The 25,923-nt window shown below is 42.5% G+C and overlaps 1 protein-coding gene across 10 annotated transcripts in view; it reads left to right on the top strand.

Moving 5' to 3' along the window:
* The window catches only part of nr2c1 (nuclear receptor subfamily 2 group C member 1), a 132,596-nt gene that overhangs the window by 55,880 nt on the left and 50,793 nt on the right, over positions 1–25,923 (top strand). For 8 of the 10 annotated variants that reach the window (XM_033039396.1, XM_033039394.1, XM_033039391.1 and 5 more), the window contains 4 exons: positions 3,292–3,376; positions 5,241–5,357; positions 17,368–17,502; positions 25,603–25,830. In XM_033039396.1, the coding sequence (XP_032895287.1) occupies positions 5,247–5,357; positions 17,368–17,502; positions 25,603–25,830 (474 nt within the window). In that variant the 5' untranslated portion in view covers positions 3,292–3,376; positions 5,241–5,246. Of the gene's footprint in view, positions 1–3,291; positions 3,377–5,240; positions 5,358–12,824; positions 12,921–17,367; positions 17,503–25,602; positions 25,831–25,923 lie in introns of all 10 variants that reach the window. The other 2 variants (XM_033039398.1, XM_033039397.1) reach the window with 1 other exon arrangement.

Genomic DNA, 25,923 nt, shown 5'->3' with positions numbered 1-25,923 from the left:
ATGGTGAAAACATTGATGGAGTCGAAGATAATGAAGAAGGTTGCCTTGGTACAGCAGGACAAAGATGAGATGGAAGGTTGGCAGCTGTGTTAGCAGATGGAATTGAATCGATAACAGTGAGATCATACACTTTGGAAGGTCAAATTCTGGTAGGACACAAAGAATAAATGGCAGGGACTTGAGGAGCAATGATGTACACGGAGACCTTGGGGTGCAAGTCCATTGTTCATTGAAGGTGGTAACACAAGTGGATGGGGTGGTGAAAAGGGCATTTTCTATACTTGCCTTCGTAGGCTGAGGCATTGTGTGATAGTCGGTATGTCATGTTGTATTGGTCAGACTTCAGTAAGAGTATTGTGAACTGTGCTTGTTGCCACGTTTCAGGAAGGATGTGGTAACAGAGAGGTTGTGTAAGAGATTCATGTGGATGTCGTCTAGAATGGAAGACTTGTTACAAAGAGAGATTGGGTAGGCTGGGTGTATTCTCACTGGAACGTAGGTAACTGAGGCAAGACCTTGTGGAGCTTTATAAAATCCTGAAGGGCAGAGACAGTCGAGAGTTTTTTTGTGGGCAGGGGAGACTAGAACTAAAGGGCACAGATTTAAGATGAGAAGGGAGAAATTTAAAGGAGATCTGAGGGGTAATTTTTTCTCACACACTGGTGAATGCCTGGAAATAGATGTCAGATGAAGTGGCAGATAGAATTACAATGCTTAAAAGGCATTTGAACAGGTAATTGGATAGGGACGACATGGAGGAACACAGGTCTAATGTAGGCACATGGGATTAGTGTCGATGTACATCGCAGTCAGCATGAGCGAGGTGAGCCATAACAAGAGGATTTCAGTATAGGAGTAAAGAGGTTCTTCTGCAGTTGTATAGGGCTCTGGTGAGACCACATCTGGAGTTTTGTATACAGATTTGGTTTAATAATTTGAGAATCTCATTCCTTGTGATTGAGGCAGTGCAGCGTAGGTTCACGAGATTGATCCCTGGGATGGCGGGACTGTCATATGAGGAAAGATTGAAAAGACTAGGCTTGTATTCACTGGAGTTTAGAAGGATGACGGGGAATCTTATAGAAACATATAAAATTTTAAAAGGACTGGACAAGCTAGATACAGGAAAAATGTTCCCAATGTTGGGCGAGTCCAGAACCAGGGGCCACAGTCTTAGTATAAAGGGGAGGTCATTTAAGACTGAGGTGAGAAAAAACGTTTTCACCCAGAGAGTTGTGAATTTGTGGAATTCCCTGCCACAGAGGGCAGTGGAGGCCAAATCACTGGATGGATTTAAGAGAGAGTTAGATAGAGCTCTAGGGGCTGGAGTCAAGGGATATGGGGAGAAGGCAGGCACAGGTTATTGATAGGGTTATTGATCAGCCATGATCACGATGAATGGCGGTGCTGGCTCGAAGGGCCGAATGGCCTCCTCCTGCACCTGTTTTCTATGTTTCTAAGAGTTAAGAGCCATTTCTGTGCTGTCCACTTCTCTGATTCCATGTTTGCAGAGTAATTTGGGGACCCCTTGTTTTGCAATTAAACACTCTATATAAAGTAGTGGACTCTGATACCGTCTTATTTATTCCAGGGATAAAAGAGGAAGATATTCAATGTTCAACGTGTGACTGGGTGAATATGGCGGTCGCACTGGGCCTCCTTGTAGAATGTTATACAACATTGTTGAGCAGGCTGGGACGCTATTCCCTGGAGCACAGGAGGATGAGGGGTGGTCTTAAAGAGGAGTATAAAATCATGAGAGGAATAGATCAGGTGGACACACAGAGTCTCTTGCCCAGAGTGAGGCAATCGAGAAACAGTGGGCAGAGGTTTAAGGTGAAGGGGGAAAGATTTTATCGGAATCTGAGGGGTAACTTTTTCACGCAATGAGTGGGGGGTGTATGGATCGAGCTGCTGGAGTAGGTAATTGAGGTAGGCACTATCGTGACATTTAAGAAGCAATTAGACAGGTACATGGATAGGATAGGTTTAGATGGATATGGGCCAAAGGCTGGCAGGTGGGACCAGTGTAGATGGACATGTTGGTCCGTGTGGGCATGTTGGGCCGAAGGGCCTGTTTCCACGCTGTATGACTCTATAAGCTGGTCTTGCCACTGGTTGGTTTATTGCAGCTGCCATGCACTGCTACCCTGGATTACGAGTATTCTCGAATGCCAAGCGAGTTAAACTCTTCTCACTCTCACCTTGGGCAGTATAACATTTGCTTTGCCTGTCCATCTCCCCATTGGTTTCACTTATCTGCATGTCCCTACCTTAACAAAGCTGGAGAGAGAAGAGGGAGCAAACATTCCAGCGGGGTTAATTTGACTTGAACCATTGAAGAGACAACTTGGAACTGTGAAAGTGGCCAGGGGATTTCATTCAGTGATTTCTGGATTTATTGCCGAATTGATTTTAACATAGGCAGATTTACATTTGCATATGAGGAAGGAAAAAAATATTAATTTCTGTCTTGTACAATTTAATGACCATGATTGGTAGGTTGAAGTAATGTCTTACCTTTGTTCCCGTGCATTCCCTCTCTCTCCATCCCTCCGGCAAACCAAGTTGCACCAGCTTCTCGTTCTCACCTAGCAAACAGCCAACAATGGCCTGTTTCCTCTATCATCGTTACTTTTGTTCTATATCTCTCCACTTCACCGTCTCTATCTCTCATTTCCCTTTCCCCTGACTCTAGTCTGAAGAAGGGTCTCAAACCGAAACGTCACCTATTCCTTCACTCCAGAGATGCTGCCTGTCCCAGCTGCTTGTGTTCACTAACACTCACCCCCAACTTTCGGTCAGAACGAGGGCCGGGATATTGGAATGAACCGTTTTTGACTTTCACTCTGTTTTCCATTATACTTCTGGATATTTGATTCTTTGCTGCACATCAATGCAACCTGAATTTTGACCACAGATCTAATCTCTTAAATTTGGGAAAAAACTATGTAAAACAAAAACAAGTGCAGAAACTAGGAACGTGGTAACAGAAAGTATGTACGTATACTTTGAAGCCCATTTAATTAAATGTGATGTATCGGAAGGAACTCCGGATGCTGGTTTGCTTGTTAGCTCCAGAAATGACATGCAGCATCTCAAGAGAGAAGGAATTGGTGACGTTTCGGGTCTGAAGAAGGGTCTCGACCCGAAAGGTCACCCATTCCTTCTCTCCAGAGATGCTGCCTGTCCTGCTGAGTTACTCCAGCTTTTAGTGTCAATCTTAATAATGTTGTAATATATCTTCAATTTGCTCATTTAAAAAAAATGTTATTTTCTTCCTCCTCTTAGGCATGCTGAAAAATAAGTAATTGGGAGAAAAAGTAGCATTAAGACTTGTATGAAAGCTTGAGAACGTTGTGAGGACAAGTAGGAGGTAAGTGTTTTTTTTGCCACTTTGGAAGTGGTAATAGGTTTTGAGTTTGCAATTATTCTCCTATATTTGCCATTACGACAGCATGTTGCATATGTAGAATAATCTTGACTAATTATACAGCTGTTTCTTCTTGCCTATGGCAGTCTACATGGCTGTACTCTGTGGAAATATTTAATGTTATCTGATTGCACACACAATGTATTTATCCTATTTTATAATATATTAAGATCTGTCCACCTGCATTGTTTTTGAAGATTAATTGCCCCCAGGAAAATATACATGAATATTGAGACTAATTTGGTAGTAACAATATCAGAACTCATGGGATTGGTGTTGGGACAGCTGTCTGGTTTGTTTTCTATCTCCTGTTATCAGGAATACACACTCAAAAATATTGAAGTGCACAATTTTTGATATTATGAAAAATAAACTATTAAATATATCCAATTTGAAAATTTGAATGCATACAATTTTTCTTAAAGTATTTTTCTTATATTTTGCAAGGTGGTCAAAAATATCTATCTATATTTAAAACTCTGTGTGTGTGTGTGTGTGTGTGTGTGTGGCAGTGTGTGTTTCTGCCTGTCTTGTTGGTGCCAGCCTTTGATTCGTTGCTACGCCAACACCACACGCAAAAACGCAGAGATTTTTTCCATTTCGGTAGAAATTTCACTTTTCATTCCAGGTATCCACTCCTGATTAAATTTTGTCGTGTTTATGTACACATTTTTAATAAAATCCTTCTCAACCCCCCCCACTCATTTTGTCGCCTCCTGCTGGCCAGCGACCATAACGGCTGATGGCACCCACCTCTCGCCTCAAAGACGCCATTTAAAAACAGCCGAAAGAAGCCGCCCCACGACCGCCAGCTGTCTCCCCCCTCTCTCTGTCTCTGCCCTCTCTGTCTCTGTCTCTCCCTCTTTCTCTCCCTCTCCCACTCCCACTCCCTCTCCGGAGACTGCCGCCGCGGGCAAAGCCCGGTTCGACGACCGCCCGCTCGCCGCCTCGCTCGGCATCCTCAGGTCTATCCCCACCCGTGGCCCCCCTCCAGTCCATGCCTGGTGGGGAGTCTGCTGCCTGGGCTCGAGCAGAGCCTGGAGCTGGAGAGAGCGACTGCTCCAACCCCCCCCCCCCCCCTCCTTCGCCTCTCTCCCCCATCCTCTCGCCCTCTCCCCGCAGATAGAGCAGCCCCCCCCCTCAACTGCACGTTGGGGGAACAGACCCCACTACTTGGTCTAGTTAATTTTAAATCTGATTTAATAGGCATAGAGTCATAGAGTGATACAGTGTGGAAATTGGCCCTTTGGCCCAACTCGCATACACCGGCCAACAATGTCCCAGCTACACTAGTCCCACCTGCCTGTGCTTGGTCCATAACCCTCCAAATCTATCCTAACTATGTACCTGTCCAACTGTTTCTTAAATGATGGGATAGTCCCAGCCTCAACTACCTCCTCTGGCAGCTTGTTCTATACACCCACCACCCTCTGTGTGAAAACGTTATCACTTGGATTGCTATTAAATCTTTTCCCCTTCACCTTGGACCTATGTCCTATGGTCCTCAATCCCCTTACTCTGGGTAATAGACTCCATGCATCTAAGCGATCTTTTCCTCTCATGATTTTGTATACCTCCAAAAGATCTCCCCTCATCCTCCTACACTCCATGGAATAGAGACGTTTCAGGTCGAGACCCTTCTTCAGACTGAAGACAGGTCGAGATCTGAAACGTCACCTATTCCTTTTCTCCAGAGATGTTGCCTGACCGGCTGAGTTCCACCAGCTTTGTGTGTCTATTTTGGTTGAATACTTGTTCCGCTGGGGTTTTGTACTCTTTGCTGAATGGTGCTTTCTGACCATGACAGGTTCATATGCATCGGGTGTCTATGGCTGGAAGCCCACCAGTCTCCTTGGCTGAACAGGCTCAAGTAAAGCTCATCACAGTCACTGATGACTTAGTTCAGCAACTAGCTGAGCATCAGGTATGATTTATCGAGTTATGGAACAGTTTTTGAATTTGCTTGTATGTAAGTAATTAAGTCTGCATTGTGATTTGTTGGACCAGCTGGAAATCGTTCAGGAACAATTCCATATGGCCCATTTTGGTTTAAAACATTATTAATTCACTGTGGTCGACAATTTATCTCAATAAATTTTGGAAATAAAAGACTCATTCTATAAATGTTCGACTGCAATTCAATTCACCTTTTAAAATAGCTTTGGTTAACTACTTTGGTTAACTTATCAGTGCCCAATTAACCTCATAGTGGATCGCTGTCTATTTGTTTTTGGATGGAATTCCAGAGCAGGATTGTGCGAGCTAGACAGTGAATGAAGGCTTCTAGTAGCCCTTGGTCTCCCTCTTCATTCCCCCCCCCCCCCCCCCCTCCTTTCCCAGTTCTCCCACTAGTCCCACTGTCTCCGCCTACATTCTTTCTTTGTCCTACCCCCTCCCCTGACATCAGTCTGAAGAAGGGTCTTGACCCTAAATGTCGCCAATTCCATCTCTCCATACATGCTGCCTCACCCACTGAGTTTCTCCAGCATTTTGTGTCTACCTTCGATTTTACCAGCAACTGCAGTTCTTTCTTAAACACACACACACACACACACACACACACACACACACACACACACACACACACACACACACACACACACACACACACACACACACACACACACACACACACACACACACACACACACACACACACACACACACACACACACACACACACACACACACACACACACACACACACCCTCAAAAAAAAAATTCCTCGTCATGTTAATAAGATATGACCTGCTCACAAAGCCATGCTGACTGCCTCTAAATTGCCCATACACTTCCAAAAGGAAAGAAATCCTATCCCAAAGTATCCTCTTCAATTGCTTCCCTACCACCAATGTGAGGCTCACTGGCCTTTAATTTCCTGAATTATCTTTACTTCCCTTCTTAGACAAAAGGAATAATGTTGGCTACTCTCCAGTCCTCTGGGACCTCGCCTGAGGCTGGAGAAGATAAAAAAGATCTTCATCAAGGCTCCGGCAATCTCCTCTCTTGCCTCTATGAATAACATGGGATAAACGCACTGAGCATTTATCCACCATGATGCTCATCAAGAACCACAAGACTACCTCCTTAATCTCAATGTAGAAACAAGGAATTGCAGATCTCAACATGCCATGGCATATTAGTGTTTCCACACTGATCTCACTATCCTCCAAGGGTCTCGACACGAAACGTCACCCATTCCTTCTCTCCAGAGATGCTGCCTGTCCAGCTATGTTAAAACGTATGCAGTTGTGTTCACTGCTCCTTAAATGCTCTTCCAATAAAATGCCGGTCACCAGGCTAAGCTCTTTTCCCAATACAAGGGCCAGTATTAACCCTCCTCGACTTGAACTATCCACACGCTGTTTTGGGAAACCATCTGGGGCACGCCTAACAAACCTTTTGCATTGAATAAGTTCCAGTAAATATTAGGGGAAATTAAATCAAAATCCTCATTAAATCAGAGATAAAAAATAATTTCCTCCAATAATGTTGAACTTGCTGAATCTTTGCCATCTCCGAATCTTCAATTTTTAATGCTCCATTTTCCAATCCAGTTCCTCAAAAATCTTGCACTGTCCAAATAACTAATCAGCTATTTGGCCTTGTACTCGTAGTCATGTTCAAAATCAGCCTTGGATAGTGTTTTCAAGTTAAACTGCAGGATCCGTCTGCAAGATTCTCCCACCCAGTAGATGATCACAGCAGCAGGGAGGAAGAGTTACCCAGTCTCTGATCTAGTTATCTTTTTTAAGCCGTTTCCATGCAATCTGTTGAATGGTTGAAAAACATCATTTTTGGGAAAGAGAAATCTGCATGCTGTGAGATGCCCCGTTAAAGTTTATTTTGATTTTAAGTATCGGGTTCTATTTGTAGTCTGTTGCAGCAAATGTAAAGCAAAACACAAAGCGCTGGAGTAACTCAGCGGGTCAGGGAACATCTCTGGCGGACATGGATAGGCGACATGGGATGGGGCCCTTCATCATAGCGATGGAAGTCTCAACCGGAAATGTCAACAATTATGTCCTCCAGCGATGCTGCCTGACCCGCTGAGTTACTCCAGCACTTTGTATTTTGCTCAAGATTCCAGCACCTGCAGTTCTTTGGTTCCCTGCAACAAATTTAAGGTTAGGTTGAGAAAGTTTGGAGATTGTGCGGTGCTCAGCATTAAATATATATTTGTTTTTTTACAATTGGAAAAAACCTTGAAGGTTAACTTACTCTGTTGCTATGAAATTAAATGTTTTATACAAGGTTAATTTCTACAAGCAGAGAAGCATCTCAGGAATTGTGTAACTGCGAGGATGTTAAAATGTGCTTATTTGTAATATTGGGTTAGTTTTGATCACGGTGTGTCACATGAGGATTATTCAAGCAAGCATTGGAATTCCCAAAGCTCATGCCAATAGGAGTAAATGCATTAGGTTGAGGTGATAGTTGTATTGACAGCACGCTATAACTTAACAGAGAGTTGAGAAGACTGCAAAGGTTACGTTTTAGAATTTGTATCTAAAAGCAGTGTGTAATGAGCATTGAGGTTCCAATAATGGAGGCCAGGAATATCTCTTGCTGGTTTGTTATTGGAAGAACAGGGCTGAACATGGATTGATACTTGATTCTCACATGCCACAGTGAAATTTCTTGTTCTGCATACCATACACAAGGTATGCAAAGAGTCGCCACGTATAGAGCGGTGACAGATTACAAAGTGGTCAATGTAGTTGCCAATGGTATCGGCGGCCACGCACAGATTCCCTGAGGATTTAGCCAATGAAACTCAAACATTTTATTGCTTACATTTTCTAAAATAAAACCTTTCGTGCTGTAAAAGAGCTGGAGTGAAGATCTTATAAAAACATTTAAATCTTTAAATCTTTATTAAGAAGATCTTTATAAAAATTGCAGTAATTGTTAGCTGTTAAAAAAAAAACTTTTGTCAAATACGAATAGAGCAGACAATTTCTGTAACTCTGATGCTTCATTGCATGTGACATGGGATGTTAGTTGAATACTAAGTTTTAAAGCGCTATATATTTTGGGCTAATATATGAATAAAGCCTTTTAGCTAAATGTAAAAGTAATAAATCAGGTATGAATGCTGAGCAAACTCAGTCAATAAAGAAAATGACAATTACATTTGTCAAATATTTGCATGCTGAAGCCAAACAGAGAAAGTCAGTGTCGATTTTGAAATCGTAGCATCATGATTCATGGGAACGTAAAATAAATTAGTCAGTAGGGATACGTAATGGATATGTAAATTAACATATGTAAATGTATCATCTGGAAGTATTAGCGTTTTGTAATACTGCCTTAGTTTAATTTACTAAGCACAGAAGCTGCAGATGTGGATTGTCCATCCCACACGGTTGGCAGCAGCCTTCTGTGCTGTTGTAATGTAAGCTCGTCTTTTGTCCAGGCCCATTGCAGCTTTCTGGCGTCAATATTGAATTCCACAACTTCAGGTAACTTGCTTTCTGTCTCTATCAGAACCAGCCTCACCATCGGTCTGTGGTTAGGGCTCAGTTGTTCCTCTCTCCATTAAAACAACTTGACCTGCTAGGCATGTCCTGCAGCCTCAGTATTTCACAACTCTTCCATTCCTTTGTCTGTGCCCCTCACTAACTGCACTCATTTCAAAGCGTTGATAACTAAAAGGTCATGTTCTTTCTGCTGGTTAACCCATTGACCAGATGACCTCAGTTACATTTTATCCCCTGGGCAATCCTGGGCTCACCCCATGACATATTCCTTTTATCCTATTCATCCCATGCCCACCCTCCCTGCAGCTTAATACTAATTTGTTTGCTGCCCTTTCCAGTTGGAACAAAGAGTCTTTGACCTGAAACATTAACTCTGTTTTTCATTTTGTAGATGCTGGCTGTCTGACCTGCCGAATGTTTTTAATATTTAATGGCTTCAGTTCAGTCTTATTGGTAAATTAACTAACTCATTTTCTCCCCTTCCCTGTTCCGACAAAGGATCTTCAACCTGGAATGCTATCCCTGTTTCTCTTCACACAGATGTTGACTGTCCTGATGAGTGTTTCCAGCATTTTCTGACACTGACTCTCCTTGATTAACCAATCTCTCCAAATGCTGCTTTCTGCCCCCCCCACAGTGCCTTAACATCTGTGCACCACCAATGTTAGACTGCCTGGGCTGTGCTCACTCGACCAGTAACAGGTCTGAGGAAGGGTCTCGGCCTGAAACGTCACCCATTCCTTCTCTCCAGAGATGCTGCCTGAGTTACTCCAGCATTTTGTGTCCATCAGGTAAACCAGCATTTGCAGGTCCTTCCTACACGCTACTTGACCTTCCCCGTTGCAAACGATGGTCCCTCCAGTACTGTGTCAGTAGACAGCGATGGGTAACAAGAGTCAGACCCTAAGCAATGTCTTCCCTCATTGTTCAGAGTACCTTGAAAATATTTAATTATATTCTAGCAATATGTTTACGTGCAAAACGCTATATCAGTCCACCTCCTTAATTTCAGTGCCCATATCATCATATTTTCTTTTCACTGCACATCTTGTATGTGTATGTGACAAATAAACTTGACTTAACTATTCTGAAGATGCACGGCGAGGATTCTGTCAGAACTCATGGGTTTGTTTTAGCATCCCACATTTCTCAGTCTATCTTTTCCAATGGAAGTCCTATGTCTGGCCGGCAGAGAATTTACAGCATTTTCTGTCTTTATTTCACATATCCAGCACCTGCTATTTTTTTGTGGGGGATTTTCATTTGATGTTGAATTTATTGCTACTTCTATTCCAAGCTTGCTAACCTTGACTTTCTGATCTTCTCTCCAACATGATGTCCTAGTATCCTTTTTGCTTTGTGCTTTCACTTAAAACTAATTTGTTTCCTCATTTTTGCATTTACAACAAAGGACTATCAACTTGAAATGTTTTAACTCGGTTTCTTGTTCCATAGATGCTGCCTGACCTGCTGAGAGTTGTCAGCATTTTCTGGTTTTATTTGAGCTTGACCAAATAGTATAAGAATTGCCATGTCTCCCACTGCAATAAGCTAACATGAAATAGTAGTTTTGAATGGCAAGTCCCTTCTCAGCCAGATGGGCTAGAAAGAGCTCTTATTTCTTGAGTCAGGTCTTTGTCCCACAACCGTCAATAACCTCTACGCTCCTACAGTGACCTTTAGCGCGTGCCCAATTTTAATCAATACATCACTGATGGCAATGCCTCTGTCTGGAATTTATTCCTTAAACTTCAGTACTTCGCTCTCAACCTCTTAAATAATCTTTAAAGCCAACCTGTTTGAAGCAATCATCGTCCTGTAAATTCCATAAAATCGCACGCTGCCTTTGGACCTGTAACTTAAATAAAAGCAGTTTAACTGTATGTTACTTTTCATGAGAATTTATTTTGTGTCATTTCTTGATGAACATATCATTTATTTTAGAACCAGGTGTAGGCCACTCCTGCTTTGTGACTGCTCCACCATTCAGTAAGATCATGGCTGTTTGGGTACCTAGTCTTTTCTGCACAAACTCCATATCCCTTGATTCCCTTAAAGCAATATATATTGATGTGTTTGGTTGCTGTCGATAGCTGGAAAATTAAACAGTAAAACTGGAGAGATACTTGAACTGCGTTTGGAGTTGAGGCAATTTGAACCCGAGGATGTGACCTTTCTGATCATTTTGGTAATAATGTAAATTTGTGTGCGTATATAGTTAATTTATTTTTTAGCTTCTTACAATGTGTCCAGACAGAACAAGCGAGGAAATGTGTATTTACATTGCCTTTGCATCTAGGAGGCTACAATACAAAGTGTCGCACTTAGTGTTAAATTTTAGTGATAACTAAACCACTTTACTTGGCCTGTTGATTAGGTTTAGAGGTCATTGTTGGCATTATGGGCAAGCAGAAAAGAGAACTGGATACCCAAAAGAACAAGGGAAATAATAACAATTTGAATGTGATGAATAGGCATTGAAATTATAAATGAAATGCATATATTATTCAGAGATGTCCTTCAGAAAAGTGGGGAAAAGCCTTGATGGCTTCATAGACTTAACAGTGCCATTTCCTACTCTTTTTTAAAGATAAATAAAATACGTATCTTCCGTCACGATACATTGATTTCCTGCATACATTGCAATAATTTCTGAGGTAATATTTTGAATACTGTGCATACATTTAGACACCCTGGGTTGGTAGGAATGCTGAAAAGCTGGCAAGAAATTGTATATTTGCAGAAATAATTGTTATTTTCTCGATTAATAGATTTATTAGATATGACTGTACTTGGTAACCAGCACATAAATACAAATAGGATAATTATGTTGGACGGTGAGTCCCCAACTAGAAAGCAGCACATCAATATTAATGAACATGGGAATCAGTTTCCCTGACGAGAAAGCTGGAGACGGATGTGGAGTTAGAAATTGGTTCACGCTGGAAATATATAAGTAAATAGAGCCACTGTGACTGAGTGAAGGTGATACCAAAAAAATCATGTGCATACTTTATTTGTAATGTTTCCGAATTGTGGCCACTGCCAACACCACTCTTTATCTCATTTCTGCATATACACGTTATGCTATTTCTACGGCAGTTAGCTGACACTGACTGAACCTAAGATTGCATCTCTCAAAGGGGAGCTGTTCATTGTCTCCCGTCTCTGGCTCTTCTGACTTTGGCAAGGTTGGTGCAAGCATTGGAAGACCAGTAACTAGAGCTGGCCCCCCCCAGCTTTTGCATACGGTTGTGGATTCTCAAGTGGAAGAGGTAGTAATGAGGATATGCAGGAAGCTATTCAGGTCCATTGTGAAATGCCGTTGGAAGATGTTTTAACTGTGGTCCACTACCAGAATTTTTCACCAAGGATGTTCTGCCTGAAGAAGCTTCATCATGTGGTTTAGATCAGTGAATACATCATTAAATCCCACGTCACACATGGTTCCCCGCAATCACTGTATAACAATTTCTGACAATTACAGTTCGTACCTCCACTTTCACATCCTCAAAAGCTCACCATTACTCAGCTTGCACCCATATCTATAGCCTTGTGTATATGTTGCCAATCTTTCTGTTCTAATGGACACTTCACTCAGATACATCGAAGTAGACTTGGCAACCCACTTCCCTTCCTGCAGTAGGAGACGGCACATAATCTCTGCCGGCAACAATGGACTGGCAGTGACCAGTTGTCCGCTTGCTGTCGAAGACACTTTGCCAAGTTGCTGTCCTCCATTTCATAGATGGCTCACACTGCAGCCACTGTGTACAGTCTCATGGCAGTGAATGTTCAGGGTGTTGATTAGGGAACCCACAACTGGACTGTTTTATCCTAAATTGAAGTTGAGTGTCTTCCAAGCAAGTGAAGAATGTTCTTTTACAACCCTGACTTGTGCCTTGCAGATGAGGAAAAGGCTTTCTGAAGTCAGGAGTTGAATTCCTCGCTGCAGAATACACAGCCTCTGATCTGCTCTGCAAGCCACGGTATTAAAGATCCTGGTAAGTTTCTGGTCAGTGACCATTTCCAGGATGCAAGTGGTGGGATTTTGGCGATGGTGTTGCTGTTGGAAATCAAGGGGAGATCTTTAGATTTGTTCCTTTAGAGATGATCCATTGCTTTGTGCTTGATTTGCATGAGCCCAAAACAGAATGCTGTGCAGGTCTTGCTCTACGCTGACACATAGTGCTTCATTCTTTGAGTTTTGAAAATGTTAAATTGGCTCCTTAACCAAATTGAAGGGGTTTTTTCCCAACCCAAGCAGAGGGCCTTTCTTCATCTACTGTTCCGATTGTATTCCTACTGCTTTTCCTCCACTCCTCTGCTCTTCTCCTCGCTGATGTGTTGCAGTCAAAGACCGTGCCCACGTACAGACAAATCTATTTGAGATATAACAGGTGACAACGTATCCTGAAGTTGTTGTCGTGATCAGAATGGTATTTTCTCTCTCCGACATGTTCTAGTATTCTTCCTAGTTTTCTTCACACAAATGAAGAGTGTAATGTAGATGGGACATGTTGGTCAGTGTGGGCAAGTTGGGCTGAATGGCCTGCTTCCACCTTGTATGAGTCCATGACTAAATGATCAGCAAAGACGACTGCAACCTGGTTTGGTATCAAGAGCCGTGGATTTAAGGGCTGGTCCTATTCCATGTTGGTCTAGCGTGATAGCTGAAATATGATGGATAGAACAAACTACTAAAGATACAAGGTATCTTTTTAGCTTCCCAAATGACTCGCAGTCCCAACTTGAACTTTTCATGATAATAAACTAATTTTAATGTTTGCTGAGTGAAGCCTCTTGCATTTCTGAAGAGGTGGTTGTTCCCGTGCAGAGTGTTTAATGGGACGTTTGTTGTCCACTTTGTTGCTTCCTGAATTAGAGGAAGGCCTAATGCCTTGGTGAGACTGTCTGTCCACGTTATCTGGAGGAGTTGTGGAGTTCTCCTCCCTTCATTCAGAGATGCTGAATGCAACATGTGGCTGATATCTGCCACATGTCCCTGGAATGAAGATGAAGTCAACCTTCACTGCCACTGACAGGGACTGCCAAGCCTGCATGTCTAGAGCTCGACCTACATCATGGAAGATCCCAGAGACCAGTTTGTTTCCAGCCACATTGCTAATTCGTCAATTAGAAAAATGACCCTTACCCCCTATAGACCCTTGGAGAATACGTTCCCCAGGATAAAGTTCTTCTGAAGATAGACACTAAATGCTAGAGTAACTCAGCAGGACAGGCAGCATGTCTGGAGAGAAGGAATGGGTGACCCTTCTTCAGACTATTCTTCTCCCCTTCTTTAGACTATACTTTAGACTTCAGAGATATAGCGCGGAAACAGGCCATTCAGACAACCGAGCCCGCAATGACCAGCGATCGCCTCGTACACTAAAACTATCCTACACACTAGGGACAATTTTACAACTTGCCAAAGCCATTTAACCGACAACCCTGTACGGCTTTGGAATGCGGGAGGAAACCGGAGGTAATCCACGCGGTCATGGGGCGAACGTACAGACAGCACCCATAATCAGGATCGATGCCAGGCCTCTGGCGCTGTAAGGCAGCAACTCTACCGCTACACCACTGTGCCGCCCTTTCTTCTGGCTCTATGGCTTGGTGGACTCACCTCCTGCTTTCTCTCCTTTTGCTTCTCTTCAGATATGCTACAGCCTAATATACAGTAGATCAACCTTCTTGTTGGGTCAGAATGGATACCCGTGCAGCTTGGGTTTGTTCTGATCTCAACACTCATATCTTTAAATGGTATGGGAGGGCTTTTTCTCCCTGCTGGTAGGATCTGGTGGTTGGCGTGTGGTTCACACTGATGGACATGAACAATTAGACATAATGGTCAGATCGGCATTGCGTGAGGTTTACCATCCTTGTATATTATTCAATCTTGAACAATTCGAGGTGTTGCACTATGTATTACAGGCTGCATATCTGCAGCTGCAGTGCTGTGTGGAGGATAGTGAGAAACTAAAGCAGTCCAGTCCTCATGCCCCCAGTAGAAATATAATGAATCAGTCATTTGAAAGAATGGACTTAATTTCTACACCTCAGTAGTTTGAGGAGCAAGGATAATTTGTCTTGTTTAAAATGCTTTCTGATTAAATCAACAGCCTGGCATGGAATTCACAGCACACAGATGACCATTCTGCCTGTCTGTTCTCTGTCACGGGAGAAAGGATGGTTATGCTTCAAGTGATTTGCCTCTCACTCTGTTTCGTCAATTTGCTGTGCATCCTTCTTTTGTTCCTTTCTCTTATTTGGTTAGCTTCCCCCTGAACAGCCATCTTGACGAATATTCTTGTTGCAAAAGGAATATCCTGTCAATTCTGTACATCTGAAGTAATGGCACAAACTACTGGGAACACTCAGAAGGTCAGGGAGCACCTGTGCAGAGATAAGCAATGTTTGCAGTCAATCCTTCATCAGTACTGGGAAACATTTTGGAAATGAAACAAGATTTAAACTGTAACAGAAGTGGTGATGCTGTATGGATCAGACACATGGAAAACAACAAAACACACAACAAACAGGCTGCAAACATTCATTAACACCCTTGCACTTCTTCACGATGAAATAGTTATTGAACTCTTCCAACTATGTGGGCTGTTCACAATGTGGTCTCTTCCACATTGGAAAGAATAATTGGGTGCCAGGTCATAAATCATAAGAGATAGGTGCAGAATTAGGCCATTCGGCCCATCAAGTCTGCTCAGCCATTCAATCATGGCTGATCTATCTCTCCCTACTAACCCCATTCTCCTGCCTTCTTCCCATAACCTATGACACCTGTACTAATCAAGAATCTATCTATCTCTGCCTTAAATACACTGACTTGGCCCCCACAGCCTTCAGTGGCCAGACTTGCAGAACACCCCGTACCTGCAAGGGTGACCCTGAGCTGCCATTTGTCTGAGACTTTAATGTTATCATCTTCTCTCACCTCACTGTCTTTGGCCTTGTACAGCTTGGCATAGTACAAGCCTTGAAGATGCTGTATTGAATTCAGCTAGTTCAGGTAATCAAGCTTTTGTCTCAAATTATCAAAATTCAGTTTCTTTTTCTCCTCTTCTGCTTTTTCAGGTTGTTCGTTAAATCATGTTTACACCTCCACATTTTTTTTTCAGCTGGCTTCACCATCACTGGCCATTCTGTATATGAACGTACATGCAGATTAAGAGCAGGAGTAGCCCACTATGCTTCTCAAGCCTCCCATTCCACTCAGTAAGATCTGGTTGTAACTTCAGCACCATAAACCAATGCCATTCTTCAACCATGCTATTTATCAAGAAACTATCTATATTCAAAGACTTTCCTTCCACTGCCATTTGCACAAGAAAGTTTGAAAGACTCGGGATCCTCTGAGAGGAAATATTTTGACTCATCGAAATCCTAATTAGATGGATATCACATTTTTAAACAGTGACCTCTAGATCTTGTATGGTTCAGTCAAATCCCCTGTCACTCTTTTCAAATCCAGTAGGTGCAATCCAGTCCAAATTGTCTTTATAATTTACATTTTTGATTTCAATCTTATAAATCTCTTCAAACTGCTTATATCGTTCCTTAAATAAGACCGATAGTATTCACAGTACTTCAGATACGATACACTATATATGCCCTGTGTAATCAAAACTTAACCTTACGTCACCCAGTTACACAGCTTCCCTTTTGTTCTCTTTCTTTCCCACTTCTGCAATTTAAAATGTGTTTCCGTTTTAATTTTCCTTCCCAGTTCAAGCCAAAGTCATTGAGCTGAAACATTATGTTTAAGAAGGAACTGCAGATGCTGGAAAAAAATCGAAGGTAGACAACAATGCTGGAGAAACTCAGCGGGTGCGGCAGCATCTATGGAGCGAAGGAAATAGGCAACATTTCGGGTCGAAACCCTTCTTCAATTTGATGCTCCATAGATGCTGCCTCACCCGCTGAGTTTCTCCGGTATTTTCGTCTACCTGAGCTGAAACATTAATTCTGTTTCTCCCTCCACAGATGCTGCCTGACCTGCTGAATACTTCCAGCATTTTTTTAAAATATGCTGTCTCATCACATTCGTCTTAAAATGAGAATACACTTAATTTCAAACTTATAACATTTAGAGTCTTGTTTGATTTGAGCTTGTTTTTCCACATGAAGTTTTCACCGAGAACTGTAATTCAGCGCACCCTGGCTCGAATGAGATGCACTTTCCATGCTTTAATAAACAGCAATAACAATAGTGGATCAGGCTACCTTGCTTTTGGTTGAGTGGGGAGCTGGGTCTTGAGCCGCTATTGTGGAAAGCAAGAGGAAAAGAATGTGGGGCAGGATGGCATCCTTTAAATCTGCTTTAATTTCAATGGACAAGGATGCTATATTTTAAAGAAATAGATATGGTTAGAAGTGCCTTTATTGATTTATTTTTTTACTGTATATTTCCTGGCAACTTCCTCACAGGTCTCCCACTCTCAAGGGATATTATCCACTGTAGCTCCAGGAACTGTAATAGGACGACCAATAATGACCAGCACCCCACAGAGGATTCAGATTGTTCCCACAGACTCTGGTGTCACAGTAGCACAGCGCATTCAGGTAGAATTTCTCTTACTAAAATGTGGTGAACTAACTTAAAAGTTGCATGTACTCGAGCATTAAAATACTGTAAACTTGCTCCATCCCTAATGGAAACAAGTTTCCGTCTTAATTAAAAAAAAGTGATAACATGTAATGGGTTAAAATGTCCACTTTCCTTCCTCGTCCATGTGATGTCTTTCTCCCGGTGTTTCATAATACATGAACTATTTCAGTGGTTATTGATGTTTTTTACAGGCAGAACTCCTGATCGGGGCAGTATTGCTGCAAACAAATACTGCGCAAGCTGAAAGTTTAGAATGAGAAATAAAATTGCTGGGGGGTTTTCTCGAAGAGGTGGGATCTGTACACGCTGGACAGGTTATACCTGGATTGGAACGGGTCGAACATTCTTGTGGGGAGATTTGTCAGTGCTTTTGTGGAGGGTATAAACTAATTTGGCCAGGGAATGGGGCACAGAATATATTTACAATTAGAGGGGGGAGTGGTGTGACAGGAACGTAGATAGGTAGAAGGTTATAGAAGACTGAAGGTTAATACATGGCATGATAAGGTATGATGGAAGAATGCAAGGCTAAATTTCATTGATTTTAATGTAAAGAGACTGAAGAAATCAAGAGCATTAGTTTGGGGCAGACTCGGTGGACCGAACGGCCTGTTTCCGCACTGTATCTCTAAACTAAAAAAAATGGGACCAGCTTAGATGGGCATGGATGGATTGGGCCAAAGGTCCTAGTTCCATGCTCTATAATAAGTAATAACAAACTTTATTTCGGACTCAAGTTCCAGACAAGGGACAACATTACATAAAAATACATTGCATATAAAAACATCACAAAATACATATAAAATCCGAGTATATCACATAATAGCATCATAAATTATATATTTAAAAAAAAACAATACATGAATAAAGATCCAGAATAAATAGGAATGATCAATGTCCTACAACGGGACAACGATACCAGTGTCTCCACAACTGGGATTCGTAGCATGTAGTGCTAAACCTTATGCCACAAGGCCACAATAATTACATTTTTAGAGTCATTTATCCTGCAAATGAATTTATATATATGATTTCTTAGGATAGCTTCTAAAGTACTGACTCCTGCAGCCACAAGCATGTTACTAGCACTACACCATCTAGGTTTCCTTAGCAGTGTTCTCATGGCATCATTGTAGGACACCTTTAGTCTCTGCAAACTTGTCTTTCTGTAGTATAGAGTGGTGTGCAGTATGCTCTTAACAGCGACATCTTCACCACATCTGTACACACACCAAACTTACGCAAGAGAATATTCACCTGCATATACAGCATACGTCGTTGCCTATAAATATCCTCATCGTCTGTCATTTGTTCTGTAATAAAATGCCCTAGATCTTATTACAGACACTAAGATTATTGTCAGACAATTTAAAATCAGGACATTTTAGACATTTATCCTCTTTGGTTCTACAGATCATAACAGCACTCTTACTAGCATTATATTTAATATCATGTTCCACACCATACACAGAACATATAGTAAGGAGTTGCTGGAGACCAGCGCTAGATGGACTAAAGATCACAAGATCATCTGCATACATAATATGGTTCACTAAAATATTACCAATCATGCACCCAGTATTACAGGCTTTCAATTGTTTGGACAGTTCATCAATATAAAGATTAAAAAGGACTGGGGCCAAACCCCCCCCCTTGTCTAACACCATTGCTAACCCCAAATGGGGCTGAGACCCTATTGCCCCATTTTATTTGCATAGTCTGGTGGGCATACCAGTAAGCCAGAATTCTCACAATGTATTTAGGCACCGCTCTTTGACTCATTTTAACAAACAGCTTTCTGTGATTAACACGATCAAAGGCTTTGGAAGCATCAATAAAGCACATACGAATTGAAGAGTTTTTGCCTCTATATTTGTTTACAATCTCCTTTGGGCCATATATGCACGTCAGTCCATGTTTAGCTTTAAAACCTAACTGGTTATCTGTGGAGTTAACAAACTCATTTACTCTATCCAGCAGAACTCTTTTTAAGACTTTTGACAATATGCTGGCTGAAGCTATGGGCCTGTAATTATTTACGCTGCCTACTTTACCAGCTTTGTCCTTAATGACCAGAACAGACAACATTGAGCCTGGTAACAAGCCATGGATCATAAAGCTAGTGAAACAAATAGCAAGGACTATGACTGACATTCTAATATTAATTAAGGAGTTAATTATTGCAGGAGGTCCGAAGAGTTAGGGTCCTGGGATCCAGGGCACTATGGCAAACTTGTTGAGGTACTTATATTTCTGAGGGGTGGGGATAGGATAGACTGCAAGAAGCTGTTCAAGATACTGGGGTAGAGATTTAGCTGGGATATTAGGGAGAATATCTTCACCCAGAGAGAGTAGGAAGTATCTGCAATGCACAGTTCAAGAGCATGGTTGAGGCTGGGTCACTGACCGTACTTACAATAACTGTCCAGAGGAACACTTGAATTATTTAGGCATCGAAGGCTATGAGGCAAGTGCTTGGAGATAGGATTAATACAGAAGGGTGTTCACTGGTCACTGTAGACAAGTTGGGGCAAATGTCTTGGTTCCATGCTGTACGGTTGCAGAATCTTTCTTCAAGAAGGACAACAGGGATAAGCGAGGTAATTAAAGGCACTTGATTCTAACATCAGTGGTAGGGAAGTCATTGGGAAAAAATAGCTGAGGGACGGGATTAATCTGCTTTTGGAATGGAAGGGAAGTATCAAAGATGGTCTATGTGGCTTAGTTAGGGAGACCAATTTGATTGAATTTCTTCCAAAGATGTAACAAAGTCCCTTCATGAGTGCTGTGTGCATGGGCTTGGGGAAAGCCTTTGATAAAGTCCCACGTAGGGAAACTTGTCCAAAAGGCAAGAGCCCATGGCCTTTGTGTCACGTTGAATCCAAAACGGGTTTGATTGTAGGGGACAGAGGCAGCATTATTTTTGTGATTTAAAGCTGTGACCACAGGGATTAGTGCTACATTTTTTAGTTATTTGTATTAACAATTTGGATTTACATGTCGGACATATGATTGGTAAGTTTGCAGAAGACGTGCAAATTGGTGTTGTTTTTAGTGAGCAGGATACAAATTATATTGATGTTTGTGCAAAATGAGCAGAGCAAAGTCGGATGGAATTTAATCCTGATGCATATGAGGTGATGCATTTATGAGGTCTATACGGCTACAACATAATTAATGGTAAAAGGCTCTAGGGCATTTGCAGAACAGCAGATGTGCAAATCTAAGGATTCCTGAAGGTGGATAAGGTGGTGAAGAAGACATATGCAATACTTGTCTTCATTAGCCGGGGTGTAGGCTGTACAAGGAACAAGGACAGCTGGGGTAAAATACACGTCTGGTCACTGCGCTATAAGAAGGGTGTGATAAATACTAGCGAGGGTGCGGAGCAGATTCATCAGGATGCTGGCTGGTATGCTGCGCTTTTAGGAGTGATTGGAGCACCTGGATTTGTTTCCCTTTGAGCAGAGCAAGCTAAAGTAAGTCTGAGAGAGGTGTACAATATAATGAGATGCATAAACAAGGTGGATAGTCGGATCTTTTTTCCCGGAGCAGAGGTGCAAAAGCAAAGGTACGACAGAGGAGATGTCATTGAAGTGATTCGTGATCACTGCGCTGACATCTGAGAGAATGGGAAAAGCGTTATCACTTAAAGGGTGATTGCAATCTGAAACACACTTATTGAGAGAGTGGTGGAGACAGAGATTCTGACATTTAAGAGTCCAGACAAAAACCTCTGTTGCCAAGGCATAGAAAGATGTGGGTTAAGTGTTGGTTATTGATATTTGTATCGATGTTACTAGTTGGTTGCCATGGCCTTGGATGGGACAAAGAGCCTGTTTCTATGCTGTATGACGCTATGATTCTGAGTACTCAGAAAGGAATTTGTGTTCGGGTTTTTGGGTTCGGAATTTGTTTAGTCGGGTCCTTGTAGTGGGTTTAAGGTGAAGGGGTAAGGGTTATTAGGAATCTGAGGGGTAATGTTTTCACACAAAGGGTGGTAGGTATATGGAACGAGCTGCCAGAGGAGGAAGTTGAGGCAGGGACTATTCCAACATTTAAGAAACAGTTAGACAGGTACATGGATAGGACAGATTTGGAGGGATATGGGCCAAATGCAGGCAGGTGGGACTAGTGTAGCTGGGACATGTTCGCCAGGTGTAGGCACGTTGGGCCGAATGGCCTGTTTCCACACTGTATCACTCTATGACTCTGAGTAAGTAACTAGCAGTGTGTGCAAATAAAGGCGAACAAGTCGATATAGTGCAAATAAATTTCCCAAAGGCATTTGATAAGGTACAATACGAGGTACCAAGATTACAATGGAATCTTGGTATTGAGGTGAGTAAAGTAGAATAGAGAAAACAGAGCAAGATTAACTGTTGCTTTCAGACCAACAAACTAAATAGTGAAGTATCACAGGGATCACTGCAGTGACATCAATTATTTACATTTAATATTAATGACTTAAGCGTAATTCATCCAATTTTGCTACAGCATGAAAATAGATGCAAAATTAACTAAGAACCTGAAACGGAACATTGACTAAGTAGAAAGAGGCAGCTGATGAAGTCCAGTGTGGGGAAATTTCAGGTTATTTGCTTCGGTAGGAAGTGTAGAAGATGGTAGACAGTGAGACAAAAGAATGCTGTTGTTCACAGAGAGCTGAGTGTCCTGCTGTCGGCAACCAAACTGTATATGCAGGTACAGCAAGTCATCAGGAAGGGAAAATTAATGGTGCCCTTCAATGCAAGAGGGATGGAGTAGGTGTCCTGTTGTAAATGTACTGATCTTTGCTAAGATTATCGCAGTGGAGCAGACAAAATGTGTAGGAAGGAACTGTAGATGCTGGTTTAAACCGAAGATAGACACAAAAAGCTGGAGAAACTCAGCGGGACAGGCAACATCTCTGGAGAGATGGAATGGGTGACGTTTCGGGTCGAGACCCTTCTTCAGACTGGTTAGGGATAAGTGAAATGAGAGATATAGACAGTGATGTGGAGAGATAAAGAACAATGAATGTAAGATGTGCAAAAAAGTAACAATGATAAAGGAAACAGGCCATTGTTAGCTGTTTGAAGGGAGAAAACAAGAAGCTGGTATGACTTGGGTGGGGGAGAGATAGAGAGAGGGAGATAGAGAGCCGGGCTACCTGAAGTGAGAGAAATCAATATTCATACCACTGGGCTGTAAGCTGCGAAAGTGAAATATGAAATGCTGCTCCTACAATTTGCGTTTAGCCTCACTCTGACAATTGAGGAGACCGAGGACAAAGGTCTGTGTGGGAATGGGAAGGAGAATTAAAGTGTCCAGCAACCGGGAGATCAGGTTGGTTCACGTGGGCTGAGCGAAGGTGTTCCGCGAAACGATCGCCCAGTCTGCGTTTGAGTCCACATCTTGGACAACGGATACAGTAGATGAGGTTGGAGGAGGTGCAAGTGAACCTCTGCCTAACCTGAAAGGACTGTTGGGGCCCCTTGACAGAGTCGAGGGAGGAGGTATAGCGACAGGTGTTGCATCTTCTGCGCTTGCAGGGGAAGGTACCTGGGGAGGGGGTGGTTTGGGTGGGAAGGGATGAGTTAACCAGGGAGTTGCGGAGGGAACGTTCTCTGTAGAAGACGGTAAGAGGTAGAGATGGGAAAATGTGGCTAATGGTGGGTTCCCATTGGAGGTGGCGGAAATTTCTGAGGGTTTATGTGTTGTATGCGACGGCTGATGGGGTGGAAGGTAAGGACTAGGGACTCTGTCTCTGTTGTGACTACGGGGAGGGGAGCAAGGGTGGAGCTGTGGGAAACCTAGGAGACACAAATGAAGGCCTCATCTATGAATGAAGACATCTCGGATGTTCTAGTATGGAACACCACATCTTGGGCAGAAAATTTGAGTGCAGGATGAAAATTGGTGGTGAAGTTGATGAAGTCCATGAGTTCTGCATGGGTGCAGGAGGTAGCACCGATGCAGGCATCATGTAATGGAGATAGAGTTTGGGGATTGGGCCAGTGTACACCTGGATTGTTCAACGTACCCTACAAAGAGGCAGGCATAGATGGGGCCCATGCGGGTGCCCAAAGCTACGCCTTGGACTTGGAAGAAGTGGGAGGAGTCAAAGATGTTGTTGAGGGTGAGGACTAGCGGAGTAGTGTGTTGGTAGAGGGAAATTGGATGGTTCTGCGGTCGAGGAAGATACTGAGGGCTTTAAGGCCTTCCTGGTGGGTGATGAACGTCCATAGTAAAGATGAGGGAGTGGGGGCTCAGAAAGCAGAAGTCATTAAAGAGACGAACGGCATGTGAGGTATCTTGGACATAGGTAGGGAGAGATTGGAACAGGGGGGATAGGATGGAGTCGAAATACGTAGAAATCCTTTCTGTGGGACAGGAGCAGGCAGAAACAAAGGGTCTGACAGGGCAGTTGTGTTTGTGGATTTTGGGAGAAGATAAAGACGGGCTGTGTGGGGCTGGGAAATGATAATGTTGGAGGCTGTGGAAGGCAGACAGCCAGAAGTGATGAAATCAGTAATGGTGTTCGAGATTAAAGCCTGGTGCTCATTTGCTAAGATTATACATGGTAATCCTAATGAGGAACAGAAAGGTTCTCCCGATTGATTTGTGCACTAGAGAGTTTGTTTTATGAATGGTTGAAGAGAATAGATGTTAGCTGTCTAGAGTTTGGAAGAGTGGATGGGTGATTGTATCTGATGCTCTCGGGTGAGAGTGCATGAGAGGAGAATCTCAAAACACCTTCAAGTCTTGAGGTAAAAAGTAAAAAGGAATTGCTTAGGATGTTCAGAATTTTATTTTTACCCCAGAAAGGTGTGATCACTGAGTCTATTGAAGGTTGAGATTCTCATGGGGAAATCATGTATTATAACAGTTCGGCTGGAAAGTGGAGTTGGGGGCCACTGATCAGTCCACCCGTGACCTTTTTGAATGGTGAAGCAGGATTAAAGGATAGTATGGTCTGCGGTGCCTCTTTTTCATATGTTCTCAGGGAAGTCGTACCATGATTGGCGAGTATACTATACTACCTTGAAAGGGGCATATAAATTGTTATTTCGCCTTAAGAATACATGCTCCGGAGAGTAGGAAAGGAGAACATAAATGGGGGAAACCTTTCATGCAGATAGGCTGTGTAATTTTAAAAAAGAGTTGCGTGCTGGTGATATGAACCAGCAAGGAGTGGAGGGAGCAATTGGAAAATTGATACAGGAAGGGATGTGGGTTTCTTCACAAAACAAGAGGTCATGATAACAGGTGAATTAAAAAGCTGCTGGAATGGGGTGGAGGGTGGTGAGGACAGGTAGACCTCTCAAAGTTCTGTGATGGAGGGACAAAATTAACAAAGTGTACAGGGTGGAACATATACGGTCGTGGGACATGTCAAGTACAGAGAGAAAGCTCAGTTAAGTCTTAAGGAAGTCGCATAAGCAACACTGCTGCAGAAGATAATGTTGCAAGATCAGATGGTGCAAGCTGGGAGAAGAATGGAAAACTGGATGAATGGAACGGTTATGGAAAGTGGGATGGAAGGGTAAGTGAGGGGGCCATTGATTATGTAATGCATATCGATTACTAGTCTATTCCCCACAAAAGTAATGAAAATGTGAGGGAAGGAAGGTCAAATGTGAACCACGTGAAGAAAAGAGGGAGAGAAAATGGTCGGAAAGTTGATGACGCTTTTCACGGAGAGGAGAACATTTTGCTGTAGTAAATTTAAGTGAACTGAAAAAGGGAGAGGGATTAGATCCGGAAGAACTGGAGCAGAGAATATTGCATGTATCTGACTGAGGCAAAGAAAGCTGGGATCTATAAGAAGGAAGGTAGAAATGTGGCTTCTATAGAGCTTTGGAGAATGTGGTCACAGAGGGAGAATCTCTGGAGATGAGGTCAGTGACATTTTGGGAAACAATTTCTTAAATGGTTGTGTGTGGATCATGGAATGAGGAGTGTTAAAGTTAGTATTTTGACATGCAAGGTTACAGAGGGCACCGTTAGATTGTTTTCCTCTGTGTCCTATGATAAATGGCAGCTGCCAAATGATGTGTTTTTAATTGTAGATTGTCACTGATCAGCAGACGGGCCAAAAGATTCAGATAGTCACGTCGATGGACCATGGTGCAAGCAAGCAATTCATATTAACAAATTCAGATGGCACACCATCGAACAAAGTGATATTAGCCCGCCCTGATTCAGGACAAGGAAAGGTCATCTTGTCCACGCCTGACTCTGCTGGTCTCAACCAACTCATCTTTACATCTCCCGATGGATCAGCGCAGCACATACAGGTAGAGTGGACGTAAATTGTACGATGCAATGTGTGGTGACCTTTGGAACCTGAAAACTTTGTACAAGCCTGTTATTAAATTAAAGCATTGTGA

This window comes from Amblyraja radiata, chromosome 21 (assembly GCF_010909765.2).
Source record: "Amblyraja radiata isolate CabotCenter1 chromosome 21, sAmbRad1.1.pri, whole genome shotgun sequence".
NCBI classification, from domain to species: domain Eukaryota; kingdom Metazoa; phylum Chordata; class Chondrichthyes; order Rajiformes; family Rajidae; genus Amblyraja; species Amblyraja radiata.
The sequence above is the reverse complement of the archived record's forward strand: the minus strand, read 5'-3'. Positions and strand labels throughout refer to the sequence as shown.